Consider the following 11,765-nt stretch of genomic DNA (forward strand, 5'->3'; position numbering starts at 1 on the left):
TTCATTCACTCTGAGTGGCCCCTGCCCTACCTTGTCACTCAGCAGTACTTCTACACCAGGTCCTGGCTGTAGCCAGGGGTTGGGAAGCACCACTTCCTCCTGAACACCTGGTCGCCCTCAGTGAACTCCTGGCAGATCACATGCCGGTGCCGGAAGGGGAAGATGCAGGGCCTGATGCCCATGGAGTGTGGGGGTGCATCTTAGCTGCACATTCGAGCACATGCCCGCGCACACACACACGCACACTGCCATGCCAGTAGAGTCTCCTTAGCATGGGAAAACATCTATCAGACCATGATAGGGGCTTCAGAGAACTATCTCTGAGTTTTGGGACTTCACCGAAGTCTACCTAAGAGAATGAGGTTTTACAGAAACCTATCTCCAAGTTTTGGGACTTCACCGAACCTCAGAGAATAGGGCTTCTAAGAGGCCTACTCCTGGAAAAAGGCTGGCAAGCCCCTGGGAAAGATGTGTTTCTGTCTTTCTTTCCTTCATAAGAGTGCCTGTTAATCTTTTACTGCTTCTACTGCTTTATGTACGTGCTCATTGTCAACGTTCCCTTATTCAAAGGTCTTTCTTAAGAGTGTTGACAACTCCAATATCTGATGAGTGTCTTAAAAATATGACTAACTCACCAGAGTTAAGTGCTAACCTGAAACCCCTCTTATGGAGGCTAGGAGACAAGTTATAAGTAAATATAAAAGTATTGGGGGTTTCACAAAGTCACTTCAGCAGAAGGAATTATTTGTAAGGGATTTACAAGAAGCTATAGGCTCAGTTAAAACAGAAAGAATGTATGGCAATTGCTGAGATAATTATTTAGGAGAAAGAATTTCCTGATATTTACTAAGAGAATTGCTAGGTCTCCTTAAAGTTTACTATTAAAGAAGAGACAGGAAAGATCTTATGGGAAAGTTAAGGCCTCTATAAAAATTGGTAATGGTTAATTGGTGACAAACATCGAAACCCAAACCCATTGTATTCCTTAGAGATAAGCCGGAGACAAATGCCTATCAGGTGCCCAGCTGGTGACCACCCAAGAATGAAGCCATGCAGCAAGGTTGTGTAACCTTTTGCCCTTTCTCATGAAGACTTCTGTTATAAAAGTTTGCTATCCTCTGCATTAAATCACACTCAGCATCCACTCCTCTTGTGTGTGAGTTGTCTGTTTGCCATCTCCCCACCTATTCCAGGTTCCTCCCCTAGGTATCCTCCGTCGTCCCGACAGAACCCGGTCCGCGGCAGCACACATGCATGCTCTGCATTCCCAGTGTTCTCCTTGACACATGACCCCCTGGTCTGCCAGTTCCTTGTATTCACCAGAAGCTTTTCGATTCCCAGCCATGTTCCATGACAATTCTTCTCCTTGAAATCATGCCTCCAAGCAACATCAAAGTCATCCTTTTCATTTTAATATACCATAGAGCTCCCCAAAAAAACTAGTGTGTGTGTATGTGTGTGTGTGTGTGTGTGTGTGTGTGTGTGTGTGTGTGTGCCAGTCTTGGGTGCTGTCCCTAGCTGTTGCGCTCAAGGTTGAGCTCTACCACTGACCAAGCTCTACCACTGGGTCTTCAATAATGAGCTAATACACGGTTCCCACACAAGAGGTTGGAGGGGGCACATGCCTGGTCTTTCTCATGTAGCTATGGCCACATCTGCTCCCCTGATTTGGGGTAGGTCACCGTGATGATGTCCTCATCCTTCAGCATCAGCTCCTCATGGGCTTCTTTTATGACTTCAGAGTTGAAACCCCTGGCAGGGAAAGGAATGCCCTGGTACAACACGTAGTCCTGAGCCATGAATGAGCCCTGTGTGCCTGGCTCTTGGGCCCAGGCCACTGGCACTGGAGAGGTAGTGACACCACTGACTGAAGTCAATCATTAACTTGTTTCATTTTGTTATGAAAGTGATTTGATGATTAAAAAAAAAAAACACAAAGGGCAACTGTGAAATTACTCAAGGAGATCTGTGATCTTCTGACTTTAGTTCATGGTAGGGGAATCTCAACTACCAGAGGAAATACAAGGAAATAGCCTTGAGGGCTCTTTTTGGTTTTTTGTTTTTGTTTTTAGAGTTTAAGACTAAGAACTGTATTTGGAGCCAGGCACCAGTGGCTCATGTCTGTAACCCTAGCTACTCAGGAGGCTGGAGGTCTGGGGAATCAAGGTTTGAAGACAACCCAGGGAATAAAAGCCAGAAGACTGGTATCTCAAATGAACCAAGACAACTGTCAGAAATGGAGCTAAAGTAGTAGAGTGGCTAAAGTAGTAGAGCACCAGCCTTGAGTGCAAAGACATAGTCCTGAGTTCAAGCTCCAAAACTGGGGGGAAATAGAGCAGAGTGAGATTGTTTGGCTTCAGAGTCATGTGACCTGATGTCTGTGGCCTGACTGAATGCTGTGCAGTGAATAAACACCTGGTGCTCATGGCTCAGTCAGACCAGGAGCCTTTGTCCTCCAGACAGAGGTCCCTACTGCCCTGCCTGGCCACACCAGGCACAATGCACACAATTGCCTGGGGGTAATGCTACCTAGATTTGTTTGCTCCTGAACCTCACAGGAATGGACTCCTGTGGTATGAACACACACACATATGCAGGTACAAACTCACACGTGCATTTTGGTACATGCACACAGCACACACCATCCCAGTGATGTTACAGAAGTATTTGGTGTTGCTCAAACCTGCCAGGTCAGCACAAAGAAAGGAAGTCTGAGAAACTCTCTCTGTCCTCAGGAGCCTGAGGAGTCATGGAGATCCATGACACCAGAGATCATGATTGAGATCCCACAGCCGAGAGAGATCCTGAGGGAAACAGCAAGTCACAAGAAAAATGCACCGAGTGTCCTTACCAATGACTTTTGGGTGATGTTAGTGAATTGGACTTAGGACATTGGGCCAGAAGTCTAACCTCCCTCTGTGCAATTGTTGTGATGTCTATACCTATTCACAAAAGAAAAGATTTGTCAATTTAAGACATAAACACTAATTTGCCCCCAAGCTTGCTTCCTTCTTCTTCCTCATCTAGTTCAGGTTCCCTGCCGTGAACTGAAAATCAAGCCACCGAATGATTTTAGAGTACAAAATCCCCTGGTGACAATCACACTGTGTTTGTCTTTACCAACAACTTAGTTTTGCAATGAAACAACAAGTTAATGATTAATTTTATCACCCAGAATGACAACCCAGAGGTTACCACCACCTGTCCAAGTAGAAGTGGTCTGTGATCTATAACCAGGCACACAGGGCTCCACCATGGTTCAGGACTACTTGTGGTACCAGGGCATTCCTTTTCCTTCCAAGTTGTACACCCCTGAATCCATAAAAGCAGCCCAGGAGCTGGTGCTGAAGGATGAGGACATCATCACAGTGACCTACCCCAAATCAGGTGAGCAGATGGGGCTGCGGCTCTGTGGGAAAGGCCAGGCCTGGGCCTCCCTCCCTCCAGCCTCCTGCTTGGGGACGGTGTGGTAGCTCATTTGTTTCTTTCCCTTCATGGACGAGGATCTCGCCAGCCCATTTCACAGGGATTGCCATGTGCATGGTGGGCTGGTGAATATATTGGAGCAATGTGGTAGAGTTGAGCCTATGGCAGAATCAGGCATTTGTGACTGTCTGTGGGACCAGGGGTGAATGATGGAGGGTGAACTCTGCAGAGCTCATAGAAGAGTCACATCCAGTTTTTTTTTCCCCTTTTAAATATTATCCTTTGTTTTATTTTTATTTATTTATTTTTTATTTATTTTGGGTCCGGTCGTGGGGCCTGAACTCTGGGCCTGGGCGCTGTCTGCAGCTCTTCAGCTCAAGGCTAGCGTTCTACCACTTGAGCCACAGCGCCACTTCTGGCATTTTTTTTTTTTTTTGCCTGTGTGGTGCTAAGGTATTGAACCCAGGGCCTCATGCATACAAGGTAAGCACTCTACCACAGAGCCACCTTCCCAACCCCTTATCCTTTGTTTTAATGTAATTAATTTATTTAGGTTTATAAAAATGATTTTTCACACAGTCTGATGGTGGTTCCTGTCTGTAATCCTACTCAGAAGACTGAGGATCTTGATTCAAAGCCATCTTGGGCAAGACAGGCCATGAGACTCTTCTCTCCAATTACCAAGTGGAGCTGTGGTTCAAAGTGGTAGAGCACTAGCCTTGAGCAAAGAGCTCAGGGACAGTGCTCAGGCCCCAAGTTCAAGCCCCATGATGGACACACACACACAAAAAAAGCCTAAAAGACGTTTCAGCAGGTGTACCAACGGATTTCAGTGCCATGCTGCATATTTAGCAAGATGAGGCATCTTGATCAATACCATCTCCTCCACATACATTTTGGGACAAGTGTTTCACACTATCAGCATGTGTGCACGTGCCAACTACAGCCCAGGTGTTTTTAATTGGGGTGGTATTTAATAATGGAGCTAAATTGGAGGCAGGGTCTGGACACTGTCATAAGTTTCTTTTGCTCAAGGCTAACACTCTAAACTTGAGCCATAATGTCATGGATATCTTTTAGATAAATTGTAACATTTTTCATTTAGTATATACCAAACAGTTTTCATTTTTTTTATTTTTGTGGTGGATGCAGTACTGGGATTTGAACTCATGGCCTTGTACTTGCTCAGCTTGCTTATTCAGCTGGCACTCTACTACTTGAGCGATATCTCCAGCACCTCTTCTTGTTCTTATATGTTCATTGTTACTAAAAAGGTGTTGTACAGAAGGCTTCCATTTCATAGGTCAGGTACAGAGTACATTTGGTTTTTGAGCACGAGTCCAGGCCCTGAGTTCAATAAGAAGAATATTTATTGTGGGCAGTAGTTGAGAACTGGCAGAACAGGCTGTAATGGGGGAGGGAGTTTCAAGGGGAGGAGCACCAGGCACTGGGATAGGGAGGAGCCAGCAAGGAGCACTCAGTGCAAGGAAAATGGGCTGAGAATCAGGAGCCAGGAGCAGTGCCAAGGCAGGAGTTCAAGCCCTAGGAGTGGAACATATGCATGTACATGTGCGCGCGCGCACATACATACACACACACACACACACACACACACACGCACACACACACACACACACACACACACACACACGAATATGGACATTACATGGTCAAAGACTGTATGCCAGACAAGTCTATATTGGTAAGGTTTGTGTTATGTATATGTTACTATCACGGTCTTTATGCAACTCAGATAGAAATGAGTGACCTTCATTTTTCTTCTGTTTCCAGGAACCAACTGGGTGATTGAGATCCTGTGTCTCATTCACAAAAAGGGGGATCCCGAGTGGATCCGCTCTGTGCCTATCTGGACTCGCTCCCCATGGATCGAGACTGAAGGTGGATTCCAAACCATAAAAGACAGGAAGGAGGCTCCCCCCCTCATCTCCTCCCACCTCCCCATCCAACTCTTCCCCAAGTCCTTCTTCACTTCCAAGGCCAAGGTCAGGCTCAGTGCTCAATAACTGCTACATCAATGCTCCTTTTTTTGTGTGTGTGCCTGTGCTGGGGCTTGAACTCAGGACCTGGGCCCTGTTCCTGAGCTTTTCTCCTCAATGTTAGAGCTCTGGCACTTGAGCTCAGCTTCTTGGTTTTTGTTGGTTATTTGGAGACTAACTGTCTCGCAGAATCTCCTGCTTGGCTTAGCTTTGAACTGAAATACTCAGATCTCGGCCTCCTGAGTAGCTAGCATGTCAGGTATGAGCCACGTTTCCAGGCTCAACTGATGCTTTTGAGTCTTGAATTCTCAAACACATAGACCTGGAGATGAGGCCAAGCTGTGTTGGCCTTTAGCAGTTTTCCATGGCCCTGAAGTTGTGCTCATCTGCTGAGATACGTCAGACCCAAGATACGGACCAGTGCAGATGGGCCCTCACAGATGACCTGGGTGCCAGAATCTTCAAAACCACCATTTAAGCTCAACCAGAACTCACAATTCTCCTTTATAAACAATGCTTGCCTATCTGTTCTTTCAGCTTCATTTCATGAAAAGTGAATATGTGCTAGGCACCAGTGGATCATGCCTGTCACCCTAGCTACTCAAGAGGCTGATATCCGAGGATCATGGTTCTAAACCAGCCTGGGCAGGAAAGTCCATAAAACTCTTATCTCCAATAAACCACCAGAAATCCAGAAATGGCACTATGGCTCATGTCTTAGAGCACTAGCCTTGAGATGAAGAGCTGAAGGACAACACCCAGGCCCAGAGTTCAAACCCCACAACCAGAAAAAATAAAGCAAATACATTACCTGTGTACCACGGCTCACATCTATAATGCTGGCTAGCTGCTCAGGAGGCTGAGATCTGAGGGTTGTAGTTCGAAGTCAGCTCAGGTATGGAATGTATGAGATTCCAATTAACGACAAGAATACCAGAAATGGTGCTGTGGCTCCAAGTGGTAGAGTGAGCAAAAGAAGCTCAGGGACAGCGCCCAGGACCAGAGTTAAATCCCCATGATCAACCAAGAAAAAAAGAAAATGTGAATAAATAAGCCAGACACCAATGGCTAATAGCAGCCACCCTAGTTACTCAGGAGGAGGATGTCTGAGGATTGGAGTTCAAATCCAACCTGGGCAGAAAAGTCCAAAAAACTGTTATCTCCAAGGAACCACCACCAACTTGGCAATGGAGCTATGATTCCAAGTGGTAGAGTGCCAGCTTTGAGAGAACAAGCCCAGAGAGAGTGCCCAGTTCATGAGTTCAAGCCTCAGGACTGGCATGAACAACAAAATCAGTTGGAGTTCTAAGTAAGACAATGAGCAGATAGATGGCTTATCCTTTGATATGGATCCTATCATATAGAACTTGGATATGGAGAGATCAAGGCCTTGAATGTCAGAAAGATGGTAACGATTTTTTAGTTTTTGCCTTTCTCCCTTTAAGGTGATCTACGTCATCAGAAATCCGAAGGATGTCCTTGTGTCTGGCTATTATTTCTCTGCTCGAGCAACCTTCCTGAAGAAACCGCAGTCTCTGCAGCAGTACTATGAGTGGTTCATTGAAGGCAGCGGTGAGTGGCTTGTGAAGTGAAGGGATCTAAACAGTGTGTGTGTGTGTGTGTGTGTGTGTGTGTGTGTGTGTGTGTGTGTGTGTGTGTGTGTGTGTGTGTGTGTGTGTGTGTGTACCCGCACCTGCGTGCTGGTCCTGGGTCATGAACTCTGGCCCCAGGCATTTTCGCTTGTTTTTTCACTCAAGGCTAGGGCTCTATTTCTGATGACCCTCAGCTCCACTTCAATCTTTTTAGTGATTAATTGGGTATAAGCTTCTCAAGGACTTGCTTTCCTTGACTGCCTTCAAAGAAAGCTTCAGATCTCAGCCTCCTGAGTAGCTAGGATGACAGGTGTAAGCTACCAGTGCCCAGCTAAATCTATTTTAATTGGTAAATATGCACAAGATTTTTGCCAGTTATACCTGTGAGAAGTGGACAGAGACAAGGGGAAACGTGTGGAGAATATAGACCACATCTGGACTTCTAGGAGTTGATTATGTATCCCTCATTTCCCACCCTGCAGTGCAGTTTGGGTCATGGTTTGCACATGTCCAGGGCTGGATGTCCATGAGGGAGAGGGAGAACGTGCTGGTGCTCAGTTACGAGGAGCTGAAGAAGGTAACGATCCATTTTCCCTGCACCCCACCCCACTGCCCCCTCACACTGACACACATCTCTCCTTCTTCATAGACCCCATTCCACTGGTCAGACTACACAATACCAGCTACTCAGGAAGATGGCATCTGTGGATTACAGTTCAAAGCCAGCCTGGGCAGGAAAGTCCATGAGACTCTTATTTCCAATGAACCACCAAAGAGCCAGAGTGGAGCTGTGGCTCAAGTGGTAGAGCTAGCCTTGAGCACAAAGGCTCAAGATAATATGCACACACTGAGTTCAACCATACAACAGACACACACAACTCTCTCTCACACACAGCCATTAACAAAATCTGTGTTGTTCAGAAACCAGCTGTGGTTCACTATAGTACCTGGTGCATTGATCTTCCTGTGGATAACTGTCAAATTATCACTTGATCATTGTCCAAATGCCTTGCTCTAGGTCTGGGACATCTCCAGCCTCTGTTCTCTGGTTGTGCTTGGATCAAATCCTTCCAGTCCTCCTTCCTATCCTGCTCTCATCCCTCCCTCTTCCCTGTGCCAGAGCCTGCCAGCATCGAAAGGGAATCCTGATTTAGGGGACAAGGATGAGAAAAAAAAGACAGAAGACAAAGGATGGGGTGGGGAGGTTTGCAGCTCAAGACTGCAGCACCGTTGATTTTTAGTTTCCTCCTATATATACTGTTAGAAGAAGTCAAGAAGTTGCATAAGGTTAGTATAGTCCAGAAAAACAAGGAATCTTTAGGCTTTTTAAAAACAGAGTGCAATAAAAACATGACAAGGCCAACTGGTTAAATATAAAACAGAATCTACAGACATCGTAAAACAATCCCGGGCACCTAGTGTTTTTTAAGTAAGCCAGTTCTTTGTCTGTGCCTTAGAGCAAGCACAAGGGTTCAGATGACCTTTACTGTTGAGCTGTACCATGGGCTCCCTACATCCCTGCTCCCAGCTCAGCCTCTGACACATAAGTCTGTCTTGGAGCTTGGCTGTCTGTCTCTTCTTGTCCTCCCTCCAAAGCACCCTCCTCCTGAGAGTCGCTCTGTGTTCTTGTCCTGCTTTTCCTTCTTGCAGGACACGAAAAGCACTGTGGAGAAGATCTGTCAGTTCCTGGGGAAGAAGTTGAACCCCGAAGAGCTGGAGTTGGTCTTGGAGAACAGCTCCTTCCAGGCCATGAAGAAAAACACAATGTCCAATTTCAGCCTGCTGAGAGGGGATTACTTTTCTCCTGAATTCTTAATTACCAGGAAAGGTGTGGAGTCACTCACTGTGGTTTAAACATCTGTCAGAGATCAGGAAGGGAATTCGTGACAGATTATTGTTTCATGAGTATGGCTTTATAGTTTTTTTTTAAGGTTTGTTAGTCCTAGGGCTTGATCTCAGGGCTTGGGTAGTGTTTAATTTTTTTTTTTTTAATTTTGAAGGCTGGTGCTCCAGACTTGAGCCATACTCCACTTCTGGCTTTTGCATGGTTCCTTGGAGATAGAGTCTCACAGTCTTCCCTTCAAACCTGACCCTCCCATCTCAACCTTTTGACAAGCCAGGATAACAGGTGTAAGCCACTGGGACACAGTGGGTTTTATGTATTTATTAGTCATTTTTCTTTCTTCATATCAGAATAACTTTTTTTACTCCATTACTACATTGAAATCCTCTGTTTCTGCTAGGCCTGTGTTTCTTAACTTTGGTGTCTTCACTGTTGCCTTTTTTTTTGTTCAGCTTTATTGGGCTCCATTTGCACTTCTGTTTTCCTGTTTGGTCATTGCCTGTTCTAATGTATCTCCCTGATCTCGGAATCCCGATGTTCTTTTCTTTTTCTTTCTTTTCTTTCCTTCTTTCTTTCCTTCTTTCTTTCTTTCTTTCTTTCTTTCTTTCTTTCTTTCTTTCTTTCTTTCTTTTCTTCTTGCTTGCTTGCTTGCTTGCTTCCGTTCTTGCTTTCTTTAATTCTTGTTTTCTTTCTTTCTTTTTTCTTTTTTGCCAGTCCTGGGGCTTGAATTCAGGGACTGACCACTGTCCCTCAGCTTCTTTTTCTCCATGTTTTTTTTTTTTTTTTTGCTCAAGCCTAGCACTCTGCCACTTGACCCACAGCCACTTCCGGCTTTTTCCGTGTAGGTGGTACTGAGGAATCAAACCCTGGGCTTTATGCATGCTTGGCAAGCATTCTACCACTAAGTCACATTCCCAGCGTGTCCCCGGGCCCCCCCCACTCCGTGTTCTGTCTTGTTTGGTTCTGTGTATGGGAGCATTTTCCTCATTGTTTTTAGGGCTGGACAACACCAAATCCATCATTGAATTCACTGATATTCTGGAGAAGTTCTTGCTTGGCCTGGTGCCGATGGCTCATGTCTGTAATCCCAGCTACTCAGGGAGTTGGAATCTGAGGATCATGGTCCAAAGCCCCACAGGCAGGAAAATTCTATGAGACTCTTATCTGCAATTCACCAGCAAAAAGCAAGAAGTGGAGCTGTGTCACAAATGGCAGAGTACCAGCCTTGAGGAAAACAGCTCAGAGATAGCCCCCAGGCCCAGTAATGGCACACCTACCTGCATCTGCACATATGGGCATGCGCGCATGCATGCACACACACACACACACACACACACACACACACACACACACACAAATGTAAGGGAACACCACACCAAAGCCACACACTGACACTCATGTGCACGCCACACATGGGTAGGCACACACCCTTACACACCCTCATGTGTACACACATGTGCACTCATGCAGGCACAGGCACACATGCATGAGTGTACACACACAAACACACACACACACACACAGAGTTCTTGACAATTCTCCCCTCTGAGCTCCAGGGTCCTCCACAGTTGCTCAGCAGGGATGGGACAGGGAGGGAGCTGTAGGCTGGGCCCTCTCTGTGCTGGCCCCCTCTGATTGCAGCATTTCTCCCTGGCTTCCAGGCATAACAGGGGACTGGAAGAACCACTTCACCGTAGCCCAGGCTGAAGCCTTTGAGAAAATATTCCAGGAGAAGATGGTGGGACTTCCTGCAGAGCTGTTCCTATGGGACTAAGTCCAGACTTCTCCCTGTGTCTGTGGAGACGAAGATTTGTGTCTCCTTGGGGTCAGGGCATAGAGCTGTCACTTGATTCTGATGGTTAGAATGTTCACGCTGTACATTTGATTCCTTGCTCGATACAAACCTCCTTGCTGTCACCCTTGCATTTATAGCACCACAGCTATTCAGAAATCTTTCAAAGCCAGGCACCAATGATTATCTACGTTTCTCAGAAGGCTGAAAATTAGGACCCAGGGTCAAAGCCAACCAGTCAGGAAAGTCTATGAGACTGTTATATTGAATGATTCAGCGTGCATGCACACGTGCTCATACACACACACACATCATTCCACTGATGTTACTTTAAGTGTTTGTTGCTTTACAAACTTGGCCAGGCTAGGACAAAGATAGGAAGTCTGAGAAACTCTCCCTGCCCTCAGGAGCCTGAGCAGCTATGGAGATCCATGATACCAGGGTCATAGATGAGATCCTAGAGTGGAGAGAGATCCTGGGGTCAACAGAGGAAATTGGAAGAAAAATGCATTGCGTGCTCTGGGCAATGAGTCCTGGGTGATATTAGCAGATTGGTCTTAGGGCCTTGAGTCAGAAGTCCAGTCTCCCCCTTTGCAATTGTGATGTCCACGCCAATTCTCAAAATAAAAAAAATTGTAAAATTAAAACCATTTTTAAAATGCTGCTCCCAAGCCTGCTACCTTCTATTCCCTCGCGCAGTTCAGGTTTCCGGCCACAAACTGAAAATCAGGAGCACTGATTGCCCTTGAATCAGTTCACAGTGGCCGAATATATACCACATTGTGCTTTTCTTTATCATTATTTGCGTTTCATAACCAAATGGAACAAGTCAATGATTGGTCACCACCCAGTTTGACAACCCAACTCTGCCATTCCCTTCACAATGGCAGTGGCCTGGGAACAGAGCCAGGCACGCAGGGCTCTGCCATGGAGTCTCAGCAGACTGACCTGCTTGGGAGCCGTGGGCAGGGATGGAAGGCACCTCATGTGTGTGTGTGTGTGTGTGTGTGTGTGTGTGTGCGTGTGTGTGTGTGTGTGTGTGTGTGTGTCTCGGCTCAGACCTTGCGTTTGGACTTCTGCCCTGTTGTGCAAATGATGGATTTGGGCCAAATTGG

The 11,765-nt window shown here is 46.1% G+C and overlaps 1 protein-coding gene across 1 annotated transcript; it reads left to right on the top strand.

Annotated features, from left to right (window-relative positions):
• The first annotated feature begins 3,201 nt into the window (after nucleotides 1-3,201).
• Nucleotides 3,202-11,314, top strand: LOC138812853 (sulfotransferase 2A1-like). The gene is made up of 6 exons (XM_070001075.1): nucleotides 3,202-3,387; nucleotides 5,218-5,429; nucleotides 6,869-6,995; nucleotides 7,498-7,592; nucleotides 8,666-8,843; nucleotides 10,520-11,314. Exons 1-6 carry the CDS (start codon nucleotides 3,255-3,257, stop codon nucleotides 10,630-10,632), a joined length of 858 nt encoding a protein of 285 aa, XP_069857176.1. The 5' UTR covers nucleotides 3,202-3,254; the 3' UTR covers nucleotides 10,633-11,314.
• Nucleotides 11,315-11,765: the final 451 nt, after the last annotated feature.

The sequence above is a fragment of the Dipodomys merriami genome, unplaced genomic scaffold (genome assembly GCF_024711535.1).
Source record: "Dipodomys merriami isolate MVZ:Mamm:240054 unplaced genomic scaffold, mDipMer1.0.p SCAF_57, whole genome shotgun sequence".
Classification (NCBI taxonomy): Eukaryota; Metazoa; Chordata; class Mammalia; order Rodentia; family Heteromyidae; genus Dipodomys; species Dipodomys merriami.

Bases quoted from the DNA above. Each gene is read 5' to 3' on its own strand.
- LOC138812853 (XM_070001075.1), top strand. From the start codon at position 3,255: ATGGTTCAGGACTACTTGTGGTACCAGGGCATTCCTTTTCCTTCCAAG. The intron at 3,388-5,217 runs GTGAGCAGATGG...TTCTGTTTCCAG, and splicing joins AGTGACCTACCCCAAATCAG to GAACCAACTGGGTGATTGAG. The intron at 6,996-7,497 runs GTGAGTGGCTTG...CCCACCCTGCAG, and splicing joins GTGGTTCATTGAAGGCAGCG to TGCAGTTTGGGTCATGGTTT.